Source organism: Colossoma macropomum, unplaced genomic scaffold (genome assembly GCF_904425465.1).
Source record: "Colossoma macropomum unplaced genomic scaffold, Colossoma_macropomum, whole genome shotgun sequence".
NCBI lineage: Eukaryota > Metazoa > Chordata > Actinopteri > Characiformes > Serrasalmidae > Colossoma > Colossoma macropomum.
In genome coordinates this window covers 2,802,173-2,823,268 of record NW_023494787.1, presented here as the reverse complement: position 1 = coordinate 2,823,268, position 21,096 = coordinate 2,802,173, and the positions used below count along the sequence as shown (strand labels likewise).

General features: G+C 39.3%; 1 protein-coding gene across 1 annotated transcript; it reads left to right on the top strand.

The window, feature by feature from the left end:
* The first annotated feature begins 1,597 nt into the window (after positions 1-1,597).
* On the top strand, positions 1,598-16,704 carry si:dkey-208k4.2 (uncharacterized protein LOC570186 homolog). Its single transcript, XM_036565461.1, has 9 exons — positions 1,598-1,729; positions 3,313-3,410; positions 5,467-5,563; positions 7,392-7,480; positions 8,389-8,462; positions 9,839-9,919; positions 11,203-11,432; positions 12,977-13,030; positions 16,462-16,704. Exons 1-9 carry the CDS (start codon positions 1,598-1,600, stop codon positions 16,702-16,704), a joined length of 1,098 nt encoding a protein of 365 aa, XP_036421354.1.
* The last annotated feature ends 4,392 nt before the right edge of the window (positions 16,705-21,096 follow it).

Sequence of the window (21,096 nt, the reverse complement as noted above, 5' to 3'; positions counted from 1 at the left end):
TTTACAGTGGTGGTGATAGGAACCAGGGGTCGCCATGACTACAACACAAATATAGACATTTTATTTACTATCCAGAACCACCAGTGAACCTACACGAGTCTTCTGAGTTTATATGGAATGTTGATGATGGAAAATAGTGGAAAATCTGACATAATAAGTTTTTTTGGAGACTATTTTGCCTCACAGTGCCCTCATATTATGTATCCCTCCACCATGAATGGAGTTTAAGTTCTCAAAACTATCACAAAACAGTGTCTCAGTCATCAGGCAGTGAATTCATAACCATTTCATGTAGTAACTTTCTGTGAGGGAGAAAAGATTTGGGTGACTATTGAGTTCTAGTGTTTGTCAGCAGTGTTGGCCTCAAAGCTCCAGCTTTAAATTAAAGAACACAAGTTTGGACACTAAACAGGTCTTGGCTGCTCAGCTGCATTTGGGATGAGAGGAAAACTACATCTGATTTTTCACAGAACCAGTCCTTTAATACCCATTTTTACCTGATCCTTTTCTCGTCGTGTTTGTGTGCATGTCTGTTCAGGTGGGCTTTGCGTGAGAAGCTCCGCCCACAGCCCTCCACTGTGCACTTGAGGGGCCGCTGGGGGGCACAAAAAACATAGCAGGTGGGGATGGCAGGCACACAGAGCATAAGATAAAAATAAATCAGACAAGAACCTAAGAGATTAATTTCACTTGCTTTGGCCGAGTGGGGAACAAAGTGCTACTTATTAAAGGGAAACAAGATGTAAACAGAGTGGTTTGGTGTGAAATGCCCCATTCTAGAGAAACTTAGTTTTGAGAGGATTTAAAATCCATTCATTCATTCATTCATTCATTCATCTCACTCAATTTTTAATATTTGAAAACTTGGAGTTCTCCTTTAAACATCCAAATTAGAGAAATGGGTCCCAGTGAACATGAACATTAGCATTTTTGGCAACTTTTGCATCAACCTAAAAGCAAAAAGTCCTTTTATAAGCCAAAATTAATCAAAACTGTGCTTAAAAGGGGAATTCCACCAATTTTTCACAATCCCTGAACATTCAATCCTTGAGATATTCAGAGCGGTTTGGTGTGAAATGGTTCATGAATGGATTAAAATACATTTCAAGCCAAAACTATCATAAAACAGTGTCTCAGTCATCAGGCAGTGAATTCATAACCATTTCCTGTAGGAACTTTCTGTGAGGGAGCTTTTAGAGGTGGACGTCTGGTTCCCATCACCACCACTGTGAACAGTTCTGACTTGGTAGGTTTCTCTAAAAACACCAAACCACTCTGAATGACTCTGTTCACATCTTCACCGTTTAATTATGGAGAAACTTTGTAAAAACCTTTTAACCCACCTGGCATGCTGTCCAACCCACGTGCTGCTCTGTAATTAATTAGTTTGTGTCAGAGGCTGTCAGGGTCCACTGACTCTGAGTCTCAGCTGCTGATCTGCTGATCTGGATCAGGTGTGTTGATGTTAATGAGGCCGCAGGTGTTAATGACCCCGGGCTAGGCCATAAGAGGGGGCAGTTAACGAGCTCGAGCTCCCTATAATCGTATAATCCCTGCAGCAGGGCAGTTCTCAGTTCATCAGAGGGTCCAGTGTGAAATGCAGCCCCGCAGAGAGAAAGTGGACGCAGCTCCGCGCCTGCAGCTCTTCAACTGCACGAACGCGGACTGCGGGGCCACGTTCACGCGCAAGTGGCGTCTAGACGAGCACGAGACAGTCCACACGGGCAAGGTGAGTCAGCCCCCCTTAGCACAGCGCAGCGCAGTGAACTGCAGCGTGTTCACATTTGTCTTTTGGCCCAGACCTGCAGCCACAGTGCGTGATGGTTCTTTGGTCAAGGGAGTGGTTCTATTTAGAGCTATGAACACTCAAAGAACCGTTTGCATGCTTAAATGGTTCTCTGCATGGTGAAGCGTTCTATTATGTCAAGCTTGTATACGATAGCAGAACCCTTTTTGGTGATATATAGAACCATTAAAAAAAGCTTCTATATAGAAGCACAACACATTCTTCATCAATCTGAAGAACCGTTTCGCCATGCAAAGAACCATTTAACCGTGAAGATTGTTCTGAGTGCTCATGGTTCTATGTAGAGCCATTGTCTTCACTAAAGAACCCTTGAAGAACCATCTTTTCGAGTGTATTTTAATTTATTTCTCTCAGTTCTGTTTTGTATCTACTGACTGTTGTAGTTCAGAGCTCGTTGTATTTTTTCCACAATAAAACAATGTGAGAAAATTTAACCAGTGTTGGTGAAGAAATGAGCTTTTTGAATCAAGTATTTATCACTTGAAGCGCTTCAGAGCAGCGCACACTGGCGGCACCTGGTGGTTAAAGGTAGGAAGTGCAGGTGCTCCATTCCGTACTGGCATGGAGTTATGAGGCTAAAACTACTCAATGATATTTTCCAGGGAATTACTGATGTAAGCATGTTTAGTGTGACATTAATACCATTATCTTGAAGGCTGGCCAACCTACTGAATAACATGCACAAAGATTATTACAAATCCACACCATATTCATATCTAACTGAATGACTTACATGTGCTTTAAGGGAAATTCCACCGATTTGTAAAAATATTATTGAAGTCAGAGTGGTTTGGTGTGAAACGCTCTGTTCTAGCGAAACGTACTGAGTCAGAACTGTTCACAGTGGTGGTGATAGGAACCAGACGTCCACCTCTAAAAGCTCCCTCACAGAAAGTTCCTACATGAAATGGTTATGAATTCACTGCCTGATGACTGAGACACTGTTTTATGATAGTTTTGGCTTGAAATGTATTTTAATCCATTCATGAACCATTTCACACCAAACCGCTCTGAATATCTCAAGGATTGAATGTTCAGGGATTTTGAAAAATTGGTGGAATTCCCCTTTTAAGCACAGTTTTGATTAATTTTGGCTTATAAAAGGACTTTTTGCTTTTAGGTTGATGCAAAAGTTGCCAAAAATGCCAATGTTCATGTTCACTGGGACCCATTTCTCTAATTTGGATGTTTAAAGGGGAACTCCAAGTTTTCAAATATTAAAAATTGAGTGTTTCAGATGAATGAATGGATTTTAAATCCTCTCAAAACTAAATTTCTCTAGAATGGAGCATTTCACACCAAACCACTCTGTTTACATCTTGACCATTTAGTCATGGAGAAATTTTTTTAAAAAATTGATGGAGTTTCCCTTTAATAAGTAGCACTTTGTTCCCCACTCTGCCAAAGCAAGTGAAATTAATCTCTTAGGTTCTTGTCTGATTTATTTTTATCTTATGCTCTGTGTGCCTGCCATCCCCACCTGCTATGTTTTTTGTGCCCCCCAGCGGCCCCTCAAGTGCACAGTGGAGGGCTGTGGGCGGAGCTTTTCACGTAAAGCCCACCTGAACAGACATGCACACAAACACGACGAGAAAAGGATCAGGTAAAAATGGGTAGTAAAGGACTGGTTCTGTGAAAAATCAGATAGTTTTCCTCTCATCCCAAATGCAGCTGAGCAGCCAAGACCTGTTTAGTGTCCAAACTTGTTCTTTAATTTAAAGCTGGAGCTTTGAGGCCAACACTGCTGACAAACACTAGAACTCAATAGTCACCCAAATCTTTTCTGAAAATAAATCCCCAAAACCTCTTTTGAACTGCGTCCAGCTCTTGTAGATGTAGTTTAGGACACTCTTAAAGTTGGTTCTTCAAAGAAAAGGGCATTGTTATAAGCTCCCATTGTCAGCTTGACATGGTTACAGTAGCAGAACCCTTGTTGGTTCTATATAGAACAATATACAACACATTTTCCATCAATCAAAAGAACCATTTCACCATGCAAAGAAACATTTAAGTATCCAAATGGTTCTTTGAGTGTTAATGGGTTTACACAGACCCTTTGTCTTTGCTGAAGAACCCTTGGAGAACCATCTTTGAGTGCCGGATGGCCTACCATGAGCCACAAACATGAACAAAGCTTCCCTGTGAAGCTGAACGCTGCAGGCAGACACTTCAGACGGCTTTACAGGGCCTGTATCATGGAAAACTGAATCTTCCTCACTGTTTGAAAGAAGTTTGCTGCAGTATGTAAACACAAGTTTTCCAGTTTCATACAGTTCAAACTGCAGCAACAGCCTGGTTGGAATTCTTTGTGACGTCACACACTTTTTTTTTTCATAGTACCACCTGTCAAACTGACAGCAGTTTAGCCCCGCCCACTCGCACTGAAGCTATAAGGAGTGTTTCAGCGCGGGCTGCTTTTGAATGAGATGCAGTACACGGCAGCCAATCAGAACAGAGCTCATTCACATATAGCAGTCTTAAAGGGACTCTAACAAGCCTGTTTAATTCTAAGGGATAATGTGAGGTTGGAAAATGTTCATGTAGTATTGAATTATGACTTTCTTGGGGAACATAAAACCACAAATATTCTAAGTGTAAAATGGGGAAAAATGTACTTCAAAAATAAAGTAGGGGCCCTTTAAAGAAGAGCTGGGTGTGTTTTGTGAGAAGTTGTGGGGATGTGTTTAGAGAAGATTTTGGGAGGCTTGACTTCCAGTGTTTAGCTACATCAGTTTCTTAGAGAACTTTATTTAGCACTTTTCTGAGATGGGCACGAAGTGCTTCACAATGAATAATTAGTTATAGAATAAAAGTAATAAAAGTTAAAAGAAATTAAACACACAATAAAGGAAACTACCTATGATCACGACTCAAAGCTAGAGAATAAAAGTGAGCCTTTAGGCGCTTCTTAAAGATGTGGACTCTGATAGTCTGATACTGAGGGGAAGACTGTTCCACAATTTAGGAGCAACACAGCAAATCAGTTTAGTTCTGGGAACAAGAGGCCCTTTATTAGAGGGTCTCAGCAGCCTGGGACTTGTATGAGAAACTAACAGTTCATGAATGTATTCAGGCACTTCACCATGTAGAGCCTTAGAAGTAAGAACCAGTACTTTAAAATCAGTCCTGAATTTCACTGGCAGCCAGTGAAGAGAGGCCAGCACTGGGCTGATGTGCTCCCTACGTCCAGCTTTTGTTAAGAGCCGAGCACCTGCATTTTGAAGTCTTGCCAAAGCTCCTTGTCTATATAAGGCGTTACAGTAGTCCAAACAAGATGAGACAAATGCATGAATAAGTCCTGAAAAGACTCCGTCTGATCGTTGCAATATTTCTTAGTTGGGGAAAAAAAACATGACTGAATAAGATTCTTAATATGCACTGAAAATTGTAAATGAGAATCAAACACCCAGGTTTCTAGGAAAAGCATTAACCCTTGATCTGAGCGAACCAAGAACCACCTGCAAATCCCTAGGAATGTTGTTGGCTCCAGTTTAAAACCAAAGACGCAAACTATGAACACCAAACGTGTCTTGGATGGTCGACTACGTTTGTGCTAAGGGTGGAAACTGCAAATTTGAGTTTTTACTGATCTAGTCCTTCGAAAGTGATCATTTACACTATATGTACCCCTCACAGCTGAGCGTCTCTCTCTTGATCAGGTGCAGCGTGGCGAGCTGTGACAAGAGCTTCTACAGTAAAGACAGACTGAAGAGACACGTCCGCTACGCACACGGAGACAAGGACAAGTACTTTAAGGTTTGGACACAGGGGGGCGCTGTAGGACTTTAGAGAGACAGCAGTTACATTCACTGTCCTGCAGGGGTTCATGCTGACCCTTCACCTGTCTAACAGACCTAATCCACCTTAATTCGGGTCTAATCCGGTATATTTGCTGCAAAAATGATGGGTGAAAGTATCTTTACTGTAGACAGTAGATCTAATTACTCATAAGATTAATATAAGAACGTTATGAATATTCAGCCTCTTTTTTCTAGATGTTCTAAGTGTTCCAGTAGATCAGTTTACTTCCATTTTAGAGCAGAATCTCGTAAGGCTGTAATTCACTGCCAGTGCAGTGAGAACATTTCACCTGAATCGCTTTATACATGTTAACATGTCTCGTAATAGAGGGAATATTAATGTGTTATAACAGTGACTATTCTTGTGTCAGTTTCCTAATGAGATTAATACCTATTGAACAGATTTACACTGAATAAAGACGCAACTTTTTAATCAACTAAGTGATGCTTTAAAATTTTGGGCTAATTGAATTCCAAATAAGTTATTAAATGTAAAAGACAAGTGTTTATGTAGCGTCTTTCATACAGCTTTACCAAAGAGGAAAGACAAAAATAGTTCAAATTATTGTTTGAAATGTAACAAATTAAAGGAGAATAGAAGTTAATCACATGATAAAACAAATTTTAAGAAGAATTATTAAAATTAAATAAAAATGATCATTTGTTTTTCTACTGTCGGTGTAAAAATCATTACTCAATTTAACGTTAACCAGGTTACTCTAAACTGATGGCTGTGAAATTTTTAGTGTATTTTTTTCTACTTTCCATGTTTTTGAATAATTTTTTCAAAACTACAAAATATTCCGTCTGGGATTACACCAGTCAGGAATATTTCAGGTTTAGACCCCACCCTCAATCACAGCACAGCTGACTGGGGCAACTGCATTAACGAGGACACATTCCACTAATTAACCTGCATAAAATATGCATAATAATTAAGATGTAACTCTGCTTTTCACCGAAGTCCTGATTGTAAATGTTTAGATGCACTTAATAATCGATCACTTTCAGATCTCTGCAGTTATCTGAACGTTCAACTGGTCGTGTAAACAGCACCCTGCGATCCGCAACAGTAGAACCCATTTCAGTGCTATATAGAACCATGTAGCACGAGCAATTTCACCATGCTGAGAACCACTTAAGCATGCTGAAATTGTTCTTCGGATTAATGGAGGATGTGCTACATGGTTCTATATAGAAGCTTTTGGAAAAGGGTTCTATACAGCACCAAAATGGGTTCTTCTACTGTTATGGATTGCGGGGTGCTGTTTACACGACCACTTGAATGTTCAGATAACGAGGTTTTAAACTTTAAAACTCTTAATTTACACGTTATTCTCCAAAAGACCATCCATGGTCTTTGGTTCTTTGAGTGTTCTTGGTTCTATGTAGAAGCGTTCTTTACTAAAGAACCATCTCTAAGTGTGATACAGAATCAAAGGTTTATGGACACTGTTACATTGAAAACATTGTGTTTCTTGAAAATCTAATGATTTGACTTTGTGCAAAAATAAGTGCTCTTGCTAAACGTTTGGAGTAACACTACAGTAAACACTGCACTCATAATGCAGACCTCCATTCAGCTCGTATGTGCACGGCTGTTCAGCTCTGTATTGTTTGTATAACTGTGTGGATTCTGTGTTGCTCTACTGCCACCTCACTCTGCTGTAACGCCTCGTTTTTCCTGTCAGGGATCAATAAAGTGCTCTGATCTCTTATATTGGTGCTACATATAAAAACAGCAGTAATCAGATTTTTACACTGTGCTCTTCCCGGTGTGGTAGTGCACCTTCCCCGGCTGTCAGATGACGTTCCGGAAGCGGCGCGTGCTGAAGCTCCACCTGGCTGGTCACGGTGTCTCAGCGCGTTTCAGGTAAGTAGCTTCAGCTTTAAAACACCAGGGTCATTCTACAGAAACGTCCATTTTTGTGTCCCTAGCGTTTAGATATTACACTTAAACAGGTTAGGGTTACAGTTTATTTAGATCTTAAAATAAACAAGTTATTTTAACAATCACACCTTCTTGATCCATCACTTTAGAAATACTGGTTTTTAAATCAATCCTATAGAATTCCAAGCTCCACAGAAGTGCTTGTGTTCAGTCATGTGTAAAGAATGAGGCCATATTTTGTAGACGTTTTTCTGCAATTTTAACTACAATAATCTATACATGACTATGGAATATATAAATTAAATGACAAAGAAAACAAATGCCTAATAAATATTATAAAATATATAATGAAAGTTGTCCCCAGGAGTCGTGTCACTGGTGTTACCGCTTAACAAAAAATCTTTTATTTTGAAATAAGTCACACTGATGACATCACTCGACTTCCTTTTACCTGTTTTCCGAGGATCTATGAAGAAAAGCACATGGTGAGTCCACTGTGTCTTTCAGTTATCAGAGATTTTCTCATTTAGCTCATGATTTCATATGAAGCTTTTAGCTGAAGTCACTGGTGTGACCTACTTTATTCTGAGGTCATTGTGGAAAAAATAGAAGACAAACAGATTAAATTCCATATTTTAGTGGATATTCCATGATTGACATGTGGTTTGATGCTCTGTAGCAGGTATTTTGTAAAATGCATTGTTCATTAAAAATGTCTCTGGTGTTTCCTTTATTATGTGTAACACCAATGAGGATCAGTAACACCAGTGACTCCTGTGGAGAGATAGAAGTGGATGTTTCTGTAGAATGACCCACCTACTTTAAACCTCACTGCGTACTCGAAGAGGAATACAGGACCTTTTTCTTCTGGAATGTCATTTCCTCTTTAGGTGCTCTAAGGCTGGATGTGGAATGACCTTCGGAACGCATGTCGCTCGGAAAGCTCACGAGAAAACTCACACAGGTGAAGTTTAACTCACTGCAGGCACCAGAATTAAACTTTTGGTTTTGTCAGAATCGCTGGCTCGGAAACGTCAGTCAAAATGATGCTGTACTTGCATACATGCTTAAAGAAGGGTTCCACAAAGGGTTCTTTGAGCAATCCCATAGAGGAACCCTAAAGAACTGTTTGAAAGATTTGCGTGTGAAGAACCCTTTTAGCTACACTCTTAAACATGGTTTTTCGAGGATTTTTAGCGAAGAAAAAGCTGGATGGTGTAGCAATAGAAGAACCCCTTTGGTGTTATATAGAACCCTTTTAAAAAGGTTCTATATAGAACCATCTGCAGCACATTATCACTTTGAAGAATGCTTTCATGATGCAAAGAACCCTCTAATCATGCGAATGGTTCTTTGAGGGGTAATGGTTCTATATAGCTCCACGTTCTTTACTGAATAATCAAATGTTCTTTACTAAATCCCCCGAAGAACCATCTTTTTATTTTTAAAGCGTAAAGGTTCTGTACCAATTATAAAGGTTCTAGGAATAATTGTTAAATATGTTGAAGTTCTTAATTTACACATTGCTCTCCAAAGGACCATCCACAGAAAGGTTCTCCTTAGGGAACCAAAAATTCTTCTGCTCTTTTTAGATTGATTAGATTTAGGGGATATTAAACTTCTTTAAAATAGACGACTTCTAAAGTGCTGGATCAGAACGTTTCCATTTTGGGCCTCATTAAAAACACGAACAGTATTTTTTGTTTTCTTAATCATGATTTTTGTGATGTAATCTGTCATGATCATTTGTGTCTATCTAGTGATGCACAAACAGCTAAGAATCTGCAGATGTCTTTACAGTGGTGGTGATAGGAACCAGGGGTCACCATGACTACAACACAGATATAGACATTTTATTTACTATCCAGAACCACCAGTGAACCTACACGAGTCTTCTGAGTTTATATGGAATGTTGATGATGGAAAATAGTGGAAAATCTGAGAATTAGTTTTCTTTGGGGACTATTTTGCCTCACAGCGCCCTGCATGTATCCCTCCACCATGAATGGAGTTTAAGGCCAACATCGTCTCAAAACTGGCAGTGAATTCATAACCATTTCATGTAGTAACTTTCTGTGAGGGAGCTTTTAGAGGTGGACGTCTGGTTCCTATCACCACCACTGTGAACAATTCTGACTCGGTAAGTTTCTATAGAACAGAGCGTTTCACACCAAACCACTCTGAACGACTCTGTTTACATCTCAACCATTTAATTAAGCAGAAATTTTGGAAAATCAGTGGAGTTCCCCTTTATCTCTTCAGGTCATGAGCAGGATCAGGCTCTCATTATGTATAGTTTGTCCTCTCCTCTACTAATATCTTCATTGTGTTGGTCTCCAGGCTACCGCTGTCCTCATGCCGACTGTCAGGTGGTTGAGCACACCTGGGGAAAACTCCAGAAACACGCCGCCAAACACCCAGGTGAGTGCAGCGCAGCAGCGTTTACAGACTGCCGGAGCTCAGTCTGACCTTTGCTAGTCAGCCAGAATGGTCTGCATGGAAAAACAGAAGTATGTCTTTGTTTACTGAACACTCCAACCAGCAGAAGGCTCTCATTCCTGCTCCAGCTTATTGGTTCCCTTCCCTGATAGTAAGAGGACGGCAAAGCTGGCGGCCCACTGGTGATAAAGCAGAGTGTTGGACAAACTGTCACTTTTCAGCTCTTCATTTTTCCACTCAGTGCAATTTATTGAGATTTTTCCTTCATTTCTTTTTCATTACACTTTGTAATTTAGTAAATAGTTTAAACAATATTTACTGTCATTTATTTTCCAAGATAAGTCTCTGCATTTAAAATCTGTTTGAGGAAAAATAGTTATCCCTTGTGTACAGAACAGTAATCTGGGTGGTCCGAGGGTGGACCAACAGTCAGCGGGGTGCCGACCTCATCAAGCCAGCAGACTGATGTGCTCACTATCTGGGATTTTTGTTCATTTAAATTTCACAGCTGCTCATTTTGCAAGCTTATCTGGCCAGCAAGAACTGCTGATGCAAACACAGAAGTGACGTAGTTTCTCAGATTTCACACGTTAAATTTAATCAACAGTATAATTACGTTGTTAAGTGCCTTTGATTTAATGTGCATGTTTGGTACTTAAGGCTGCAGGTTAGTCTTACTGTGAGCATTAACACTCACTCCATGGACTTGCTGTTGCTAATGCTTGTATATCTACTGTTAGCTCTGTATGGAGAACAGCTCTGTACAGCCTGACTTCCTTATCACCTAAAGTGTGTCTTTCCCCTGTGGATTATAGTGAGGCACAGCTCCCTTACCTCAAATGTATTGTCAGCCAAGACATGGAGTTTATTTTAGCCATGTAGCTCCAGCGCTAACGTAGCTAACAAGTAATGGAAGCTTACACCCCACCAATTAGCATGCAGGCCTAAATCACCACCTACTGGCATCAAGCCGTGTGGAGGTGTTCAGTGTCTCTAATAGACTAGATTGGTTTTTTTTTGACACTGTATAACTCACTGTTAGCTATAAACATGGACTGAAGTATGTTAGCATGGCTAAAAACAAGACTGGAACTCCTTTTCAACACATCTTTGCCAATTCACTACTTTTGGTGGGAGGGTGGTGGATTTTGTATTATATTTTTGGGTGAACTATCACTTTAATAAGAATAAACCCAAGATGTACCACACCGCAGGACACATTATCGCTGCATGCATGTTTTAGCTCAAGCTTTGTTTGTCTGCAGCTTCTTTCTCGTGCGGCTCGTGTAAGAAGGCGTTCGGTAAGCGCGATGCTCTGCGGAGGCACCGGCGGACCCACGCCCTGCAGAAGCCCGTCCTGCTGTGCCCGAGCGAAGGCTGCCAGGCCTACTTCTCCACCACCTTCAACCTGCAGCACCACATCCGCAAGGTCCACCTCAAGCTCCTCCGCCACACCTGCTCCTTCCCCGGCTGCACCAAGGCCTTCGCCATGCGGGTCAGTCTGTCCTTTATCTTTTACCTTTAGTTTTCAGGGTCACACATCTATAGAACCAACAGGAGCAGAACACACTGGAACGATAGAATAAGGCACATGGAGCACGGTTCAGACGGTAAAAGACGGTTCACGTGTTCTTTAGTAAAGGTAATAGTTCTATATAGAACCATGAACACTCAGAATCATGATGCAAAGAACCTTTTTTTAATCATGCAAAGGGTTCTTTGTGTTCTTCAGATTGATGGCGAATGTTATGGCTCTATAGCATCAAAAAGGGTTCTGCTATTATGATTTCAAGCTTGTAATAATAGAAGAACCCTTTTCGGTATTATACAGAATTCTTTTCAAAGGTTCTATATAGAACCATATATAGCACATTCCCAGTCAGTCTGAACAACCACTTCACCATGCTGAGAACCCTTTACGCATGCAAATGGTTCTTTGAGTATTCATGGTTTTGTATAGAACGATTGTCTTTACCAAAGAACCGTTGAAGAACCATCCTTTTTAAGTGTACATAAGGTAAAGGTTCTACAAAGAACCCTGAATTTGGTATAGAATCAGTACGTTATGTGGAGGTTCTTTAAACCAGACTGCCCAAAGTTGGCCTATGAGGACGTTTGACTTGGCCCAGTAGAAAGTTCTCCACCCAATAAGAACAATTTAATACTGCATGTAAAAGAGAATTCTTACTTTTCTTTAAAAACAGTTTTTGGAGTAGTTTTGGTAACAAAATGTAATGTTATAAAACACTTTCAAAACTTTAAAATCTTATTGTACATTTCTTTACTTTGTCATTAAGTAAATTAAAAAAAAATTGAGTCTAGTCGTATCAACGCTTTGTTGATTGACCACACTTCTACACATTTTTACTGGCACAGTTTACCGTGTATATATTAGTGTATATTTGCTGAATTTAACATTTGGTGGGGGGAAATGTGGCCTGTGCAGAAGTTATTTAATTTATTTTATGATTATTTTTTTTCCAGTATGTTAAACTCAACAAACAAGTAGAAATTGTGCACGAAAATTTGCAGACAAATGTCATTTAACATATCTGTAGAGGTTGTTAACTTATATAAATAAGTTGGTCATAATAAATCATAATTAGAAAATCAACAAAACAAGCCAAGCTAAAACACTGCCAGTTGATACATAAACAGAAGATTGTTCATCTAAAATCTCTACCTGTGGTTACCTACAGACATCTGCTGCATCCACACTAATGACGTGTTTGGCCGGGGTGTCTAGCGTTATTTTACTTTAATAGAGTTGAACAGATCTGTACCTGCATATCTGTCTTAAACTGACTTATGGAAAAAAAATTTTTTCTGCAAACGTTTGACAGGAATCTTAAATGCAGGCACTATCTGATCTCATGAGTTCAGCTTGCTGTAAGAAAATCTCAAGCATCACTTCTTGATGGCAGAATTATTTGCCAGTGGAATCAGATTTTCACTAGACAGTGACAAAGCTGCAGTAGATGTAGATGTTTTGTGGTGCAAGTCTTGTCTTTCCTGAGATTTTCTTCTCTCTTCTAACAGGAGAGTTTGGTGCGTCACCTGCTTCATCACGACCCTGATGCCAGCAGACTGAAGGTAAATCTCCATTTCCATCACACATTCATTCTTTTTAGAAATGAAAACCTTAAGGATTTGTTTATTTGACAGGGACAGTACAGGTAACTTGTCACATAGAATGCATCACATGTAATGTTTATAGAGCATCTAAATTATGCTAATTTGCAGCCCCAGCCCCTGATTAGCTTTTAAATTAATAAAAATAAGAAGATAATAGCGCAACATATGGAATAAATACATAAAATACAGAAAACGTGCATGCATATTTTGTATGATTAAATTTGTGATGAATGCATCTTTGTCTGTATATCAGCTAAAACTTAAATGTTCAGTTGTTTCTGTTTAAGCCGATGTTTCACTTTTACATTAAACTTTTTCACGTTGTTTTGATTTTTAACTGAAACATTCCATAGCTGTACACCTTTAACTGTAAAAGATGACTGACCAAAAGTTGTTCTGTGCAGAACTGATTTTCAGTGCTAGGTAATCTGTAACTTGGCCTCTGTTGTTGAGCTTTGAGCTCCAGCCGCTTGCAAATCCACATTAAAACATTTGTTTTTGATTTAAGGCTAAGCGCGTCACACTTTGTGGACGTCTTTGTACTGTAGGAATACCTGTGTGTATGAAAGGTCCAGTATAGAGTTGCCTTTAGCAGGTGCTGAACTCAAACGTCTGCATAAACGTGTGAGCTATGCGATGTTTAGGGTATATTAAAGCTCCGGCAGGTGTCAGGTGTGATAGGCTGGGTGCATTAGTGTCTGTGCTGTATTCTCACCATCTGGAGTTTGACGCTGGTGCTGAAAGCTTCCCTCAGGGACCCTCTGGCTAAAGGCAGGATAAAGTATTTTTAGCATCTGAAGGTCATTCTGTTCAGAATTAAGCCTGCAGACTGTAAATAATACTAATTATTTACCTGGCCTTGTTTAAGGGAGCAGCATGGTGAAATTCAAATTCCCCTTTCCCAGACTGTCCAGGGTGTCCCAAAAAAATGGACATCATTTGAGATGTGAATATGTGAGTAACTACATGTCCAGGCAAACAAAATTAAATAGGCTTCATGTTGAACAAAATTTATTTTTCAAAATTCGAACAAGAAATTTCAGAGGGATGTAGATTTAATAACCGATTTCACAGCTTCACAAATGTAATATCTTCTGATGCTGGTGGTCGTCCAGATCCCTTTGTCCTGCACAGACAGCCTTCCTCTTTGTTTTCTGTGCCGTGTTAAAATCTGCTTTCCAGTTGGTGCATTTTTATTGAATATTCTGGAAAATGCTGCTGCGCTCTCGTTTGACTCAGCATATTCTAACACAAAATGCCTTTTCATTTCTAGTGAACGCCGTTCAACCTGGAAAACACATTAAAAATGAAACTTGGTTAGTTTTTACACATTTTGTTAATTTGAGATCATTTGAGGGAGAATTGGCTGTTATTTTGGGACACCCTGTAGTTGATCAGCTAAGACATTAACTTTGCTTCTTTAGTTTTAACGAGTCTAATGTGGCTAATGAGCAGTGGAAGCTCAGGCTGCACTGTCATTTATAGCAAAGACTTAGTGAGTGTTTACATGCACTTAATAATCTGATAACTGCAGAAAATCAGATTTTGTCAGTAATCTGATCATGTTTGCATGCACTTGAGTAATCAGATAATGGGGAAATTCCAGGTCTGCATGAGTCAGACAGTAATCAGATTTCTGCTTTACAACCAGCCAATAAACTCTCAGAAGATGTGACAAACTTAATGATGCAGCTTTTTTTCAAACATCGCACCGCTTTACCTGAAAATATGAACATGCATCATCTAGAAGATGAAGAAAATTTAAATCCTTTGTCAAGTATGTGTTTGGCTTCAGCGTCGCTCCAAAAGTGTTTTGCTGCGTCTCGCAGCAACGCTGCTTGCTTATTTACGGTACTGCTGTCTGTTTCCGCACATGCTCAGACTGAAATTTGAAAGAAATCAGAGTAAGAGTCTACAGCACTGAAATCTGATAACTGAGCTAAAATCCAGACTCTATCAATCAGATTTCTTGACCTTACTCCGATCTAAGAAATCAGCGTGCTGTTTACCAAAACGTTTGAATAGTCAGATAACTGTAGAAATCTGATTATGGTTGGATAATTGAGTGAATGTAAACACAGTGACGCAAAACGCCACTCTTCCTAAAGCACCAACATCTCAGTACTAATGCTGCTCCTGGTGGAGAATCTTCAGTTACAAGCCAGGTTGGTGAGGCACTTCATCTTAGGCTAAAGTACATTGCAAGCTAAAAACAGTAGTCTGAATCTAGTCCATGTTCATAGATAGGTGTATCAGAGACCATGTCAAGTCTATTAGAGACACTGAAAGGCGAATTCCACTGTCAGAAATTCAGGTGTCTTTACAGTGGTGGTGATAGGAACCAGGGGTCGCCATGACTACAGCACAGATATAGACATTTTATTTACTATCCAGAACCACCAGTGAACCTACACGAGTCTTCTGAGTTTATATGGAATGTTGATGATGGAAAATAGTGGAAAATCTGAAATAATTAGTTTTCTTTGGGGGCTATTTTGCCTCACAGCGCCCTGCATATTATGTATCCCTCCACCATGAATGGAGTTTAAGGCCAAAATCTTCTCAAAACTATCATAAAAGTGTCTCAGTCATCAGGCAGTGAATTCATAACCATTTCATGTAGGAACTTTCTGTGAGGGAGCTTTTAGAGGTGGACGTCTGGTTCCCATCACCACCACTGAACAATTCTCTCTAGAACGGAGCGTTTCACGCCAAACCGCTCTGAACGACTATCTACATTTTAACCAATTCATTAAGCATTTTTTTCTATTGGTGGAATTTTCTTTAAAAATGGTGATTGGAGTACTCTTAAAGATGGTTCTTCAAGGGTTCTTTAGCATGGCATGATTAGTGTTCCTCAGTTTAGTGGAGATTGTGGTGTAGAGTTATAGGGTTATTTATAGCACAAAAGGTTTTTTTTTGTTACAATGTCAAGCTTGTAACAATAGAAAGAACCCTTTTTTGGGCAATATGGAACCAGTTCTAAAAAGGTTCTATACAGAACCATATACAACTCATTCTCCATCAATCTGAAGTAAGCTTTCATGATACAAAGAACCCTTTAATCATGCAAAAGGTTTTTGTGTTCATGGTTTCAATATACAACCTTTTTTTTTTTTTTTTTACTAAAAACCCTTGAACCATCTTTGAGTGCGGACTGACTAAGCTTCCATTACTCATTAGCTACATTGGCCTCAGCTCTGGAGCTAAAACCAAAAACAAAGTGCAACTACATTTGCAATAAAAGCAGAATGTAAATGATTTTTAATTGAGCTGCTTTAGTGTGTTAGATGGTGGAATGTGATTGTCCTTCACTGAGTAATAACTGGGGCTTGATTAATGTGGAATTACTCAGTGTTAATTGTTAATTAGCGCTTTGTGTGTCGCAGCAGCGTCAGAAGCGCAGCAGTAAGAGCTGGCAGAAGCGGTTGGAGGGCCGCAGCCAGCGCCCCCTGGTGGAGGACAACCTGCGAAGCCTGTTCGCTCTGCGCATGCGCATCGCCCGCAAGGCTAAAGTGGAGGCTAACCTGTCCGGCCTCTTCAACGAGCGCAAAATACCCCACCACGTCGACCCAGAGGTGAACCTGAGGGACCTGTTCAGCATTAAACCCCCTCAGAAGGTCAAGGGTTAGGGCTCACTGTCAGACAGGCCCAGTATGGAGTTTTGGATTATTTATTTTGAAGCTGTTTCTTGCGAGAAGCCTGCATTTGTTAGTCACAGTGGAAATTTGAGACAACTGGATGAGCGTTTTGAGTTTAAGGCTGATTTATTTTGTATATATGAATTTATTGTGAATGTACAGAGGCTGAACTGAAGCACTAAGTTATGTCTGAGCAGTAATGTTTACATTCCAGCCCAAAATCTTGACCAATTTTTTTTCCTCCATGGAAATGAACCTGTTCTGATCAAGCTTGGATATTTGTGTTTGCGCTAATCTGATTAAAATGAGTGTGTAAACAGTGGCTGTTCATAATTTCATTTGCTCTTTTAAAAAAAGTCAATATTCAGTTTCTCTTTTCTGCTCCTTGAAACTTTTGACTCTTCCATTTTAAATCCTTCATAGGGGTTTCATATATTCTGTTCTGTGGGTGTAAACTTGTAGGGGATAGGACACTTTTTTATGCTGAATATTATTTAATGTATTTGTTTTTATACAAGCAACCTACAAATCCCTGCTAATGTTTTTAACAATTGTTTTGAGTTTTACAATGATTCTTACGAATAATACCAGAAAGGAGGGAAAATGATCCACTAACTAAAGCAGGAATGATGTAAACAGGTCAGTTTGCAGAGTGAAGTGACTAAACCCTCAACAAACTGTATACCGTTTGTTACCAGACCCTCACTGTGTACTTAATTTTTTCCACACACTTAAAGCTGGTTCTCCAAGGGTTACTTAGAACCATTTTCTTTACTGTGCTGTGGGAAAAATATCTTTGCAGCTTTGCTCCCAACATGAAACTCAATGTACCAGGGTTGGCAGGAAAGGCACAGTTCTTTTATGCTTCTAGATGCTGCTGTATTTCACACACCAAGATATGAAAATAATATAGGAGTGAATTCTGTACAGATCACTGATCACAAACACTTAAGATGGGAATGTGTACTTTTATTGTATAAACACTCTTCAGGGTGAATCTGGAGAAACATCTGTCTGACTGCTGTCAAAATTCACAGATGACGTTGCTTTGTGAAAGTGATGAAGCACGTTCTGCTGGAACCTGTTGAACTACATTAAATATGCATGTAACTGAGTTAGTTGTGCCCCGTTCTCCCCTACCTTAACTCCACACAGTGAACCTCTGTGAGACCCATTATACAGAATCTAATCCTGCGGAACTCGGCCTGCATCACTGCTGGAGCTGTTCTCTGCCCTGCGCCTGGTTATTATAAAGAGGGTTTTTGATCAGGTCATCGCTGATTGTGTGGGTCCATGATGACCAACTCAGCCAGCTGCTGCCCTGAGGGACCAGCACACAGATCTTGCCCAAACCAGCGTGGAGGCTTTCAGGGCCACTGGTCCGCAAGTATGTGCATGCCTGTGAAATCTAGCCACATTTTAATTCAATTACAATGTTTTAGTCAAAATTAAACATTCAGTTAATATTTTAAATAAAAATTAATTATGGAAATCTAAACAATCTCAAACTTAGCCTACTTAACATTAACATTAGCTAGAAAACGTTCTCAGTCACCCCAGTTAACTTTAGCATAACCAGAAAACAGTCCTAGCCTAGTTAACTTCAGAAATAGCTGGAAAACAATTGCATTAGCCAGAAAATGGTAGTCAGCCTACTTAACTTTAGCATTAGCTAGAAAACAGACTTACTAAAATCACTTAAAACAAGTAAAAATGTCTATAAATAAGTTCGATAATCTTGTATCTTGCTAAGATATCCTTTTTTGCAGTGTATGACCAGAGACATGAATTAAGTGTAAAGTAAATTATTTACATTTTATTATGAATTATTTAAATTATATTAAGTAACTTATTAATTAATTATGGGAAATTTTGATTTCAGGTTGACTATATTACAGAGAGTAAAAAGTTTCTCAGTTTTTCACAGTTTTTCTGTCGACACGTCCTCCTGGGTCAGCGCGAATCCTACGAGCCAAGGCCTGTTTTTTTAATGAGCGCTGAGCGGTTCACCTGTTTCATTAATCTTACCTGATCCAAAACAGTCAGAGGTAAAGAATGTGTACACCCAAGCTGAAGAACCTTAAACACTGCGACCTCAAACATCATGTTACACAACAGGAGCCGTTCTGCTTGAAGTGTGACTCCAGTTCTGTAAGGTGAAGATGTTTTTTTAATATGAGTGATCCTATGTAAGGAAGTAGTGGCCTAATCTAGTGGCGTAAGTAAAATCCTTTACCTGTGACCCTATAGCTTAATTGTGTTTATTTTATTAAAACTAATGACTGAACATTCAGTGTTGTCACTACCAAGTCATAACAGTCATAACACTCTACCAAACGTTTCAGTGGTGACTGTTTTAGCTCATTTTGAGCTCAAAACACAGCCAGAACATGACCAGCAAACAGCTTAGAACAGCTGTTCACACAGAAAATCATCATATTTTACATTAAAACACTAAAAAGTACTGAACTTCTCCAAATACTGACAGTTCCACACTTCCACCCAGTTACTTGTTTATACATTAGTTTATTTACTTATTTTTTTTTTTCACCAAGTGGCCATGAGGGGCAGGGATGCAGCCTCACTTCCTGCTCTAAAATTCAGGGGCGTGGCTAAAATAAGGCCACGCCCACACCATAAAACTTGGTTTCAGTAATGACATGAAAACGTGGGGCAGCATTTTTAAATTTGAAAATTATACTCATCACACATCTAAATCTTTCAATGTCATTTTAAAAGAAATCAAAAATATATTTAAAAAACAATATAAAAAAATGTATATTAGTATTATTTTCAGTGTAAATATAGGGGTTAGGGTTTGGAACAGGCACCTCCCAACCGAAAGAACCCTATAAAAGAGGATTTTGTATGTACTTAATTTATTACTATCTCTATTAATACTTTGGCCTTAATGGATCAGAACATAATCCTTGTAAATATCTAAGCTCTGAATACTTCATTGTTTTCTAAATGTTTTTTACTGTAGGAGTGCAGTTTGAACTAATGCAATAGAATGATCGATTTACAAGGAACATTTTCCTAACTCCATAATACTAACAATTAATAAACATAAACTGAGTTCACTCTTACAGAAGCAACACTTCCAGATCATCACTGTCTGTGAACACAGTTTGCTGTGCAATCCACAAATGCAAGTTAAAGCTGTATCATGCAAAGAAGAAGCCATATGTCAACACGATCCAGAAACACCGCCATCTTCTCTGGGCCAAAGCTCATTTAAAATGGACTAAGAAAAAATGGAAAACTGTTCTGTGGTCAGATGAATCAAAATTTAAAATTCTTTTTGGAAACCATGGACGACGTGTCCTGCAGATGCAAGAGGAGAGGGACCATCCAGCTTGTTATCAGCGCACAGTTCAAAAGCCTGCATCTCTGATGGTCTGGGGTTGCATTACTGCCTATGGCGTGGGCAGCTTACACATCTGGAAAGGCTCTATCAATGCCAAACAGTATACAGAGGTTTTGGAACAACATATGCTCCCAGCGTCTCTTTCAGGGAAGGCCTTGCATATTTCAGCAAGACAATGCTAAACCACACACTGCATCCATCACAACAGCACGGCTTCACTGAAGAAGAGTCCAGCCAAACATCTGGCGCATCATGAAAAATCCGGCAAAGGAGACCCAGAACTGTTGAGCAGCTAGAATCCTACATCAGACAAGAATGGGACAACATTCCTCTCCCAAAACTCCAGCGATTGGTCTCCTCACTTCCCAGATGTTTACAGACTGTTGTTAAAGAAGAGGGGATGCTACACAATGGTAGTCACGGCCCTGTCCCGACTTTTTAGAGAGGCGTTGCTGCCATTAAATTCTAAATAAATGAGTTAATGTTTTTCATGAAATGGAAAAAAGGTCTCACTTTCAACATCTGATATGTGCTCTATGTTCTATTGTGAATAAAATATGGGTCTATGAGATTCGCAAATCATTGCTTTCTGTTTATTTACATTTACTTACATTTTACACAGCGTCCCAACTTTTTTGGAATTGGGGTTGTATTACTTTTGCCATTGGTCTGTGAGAAGAGTAGCTGAGGGCAGTTTAACCTGCTAGCAGCACTGGTAATACCTTGTTGTGTTGATTTTCTGAGTGTGAATAAGTTAACACATCCTCTACAGAGACACACTTAAATATGGCTTTTTCTGCTCATTTTAGAGCACAAATTCTGTTTAACGTACTGGAAAAGAAATTAAACACAATCTATAAAATAATTTAATGCTATATTTTTTGCCCAGTGTGTTAAATTCAGTAAATAAACAGTAATTGTTTATTAAAATGTGCAGAAGTGTGTCTCTGTAGAGGATGTGTAACTTATTTACACTCAAACAATTTACAAACTTATTTACAAATCAACAAACA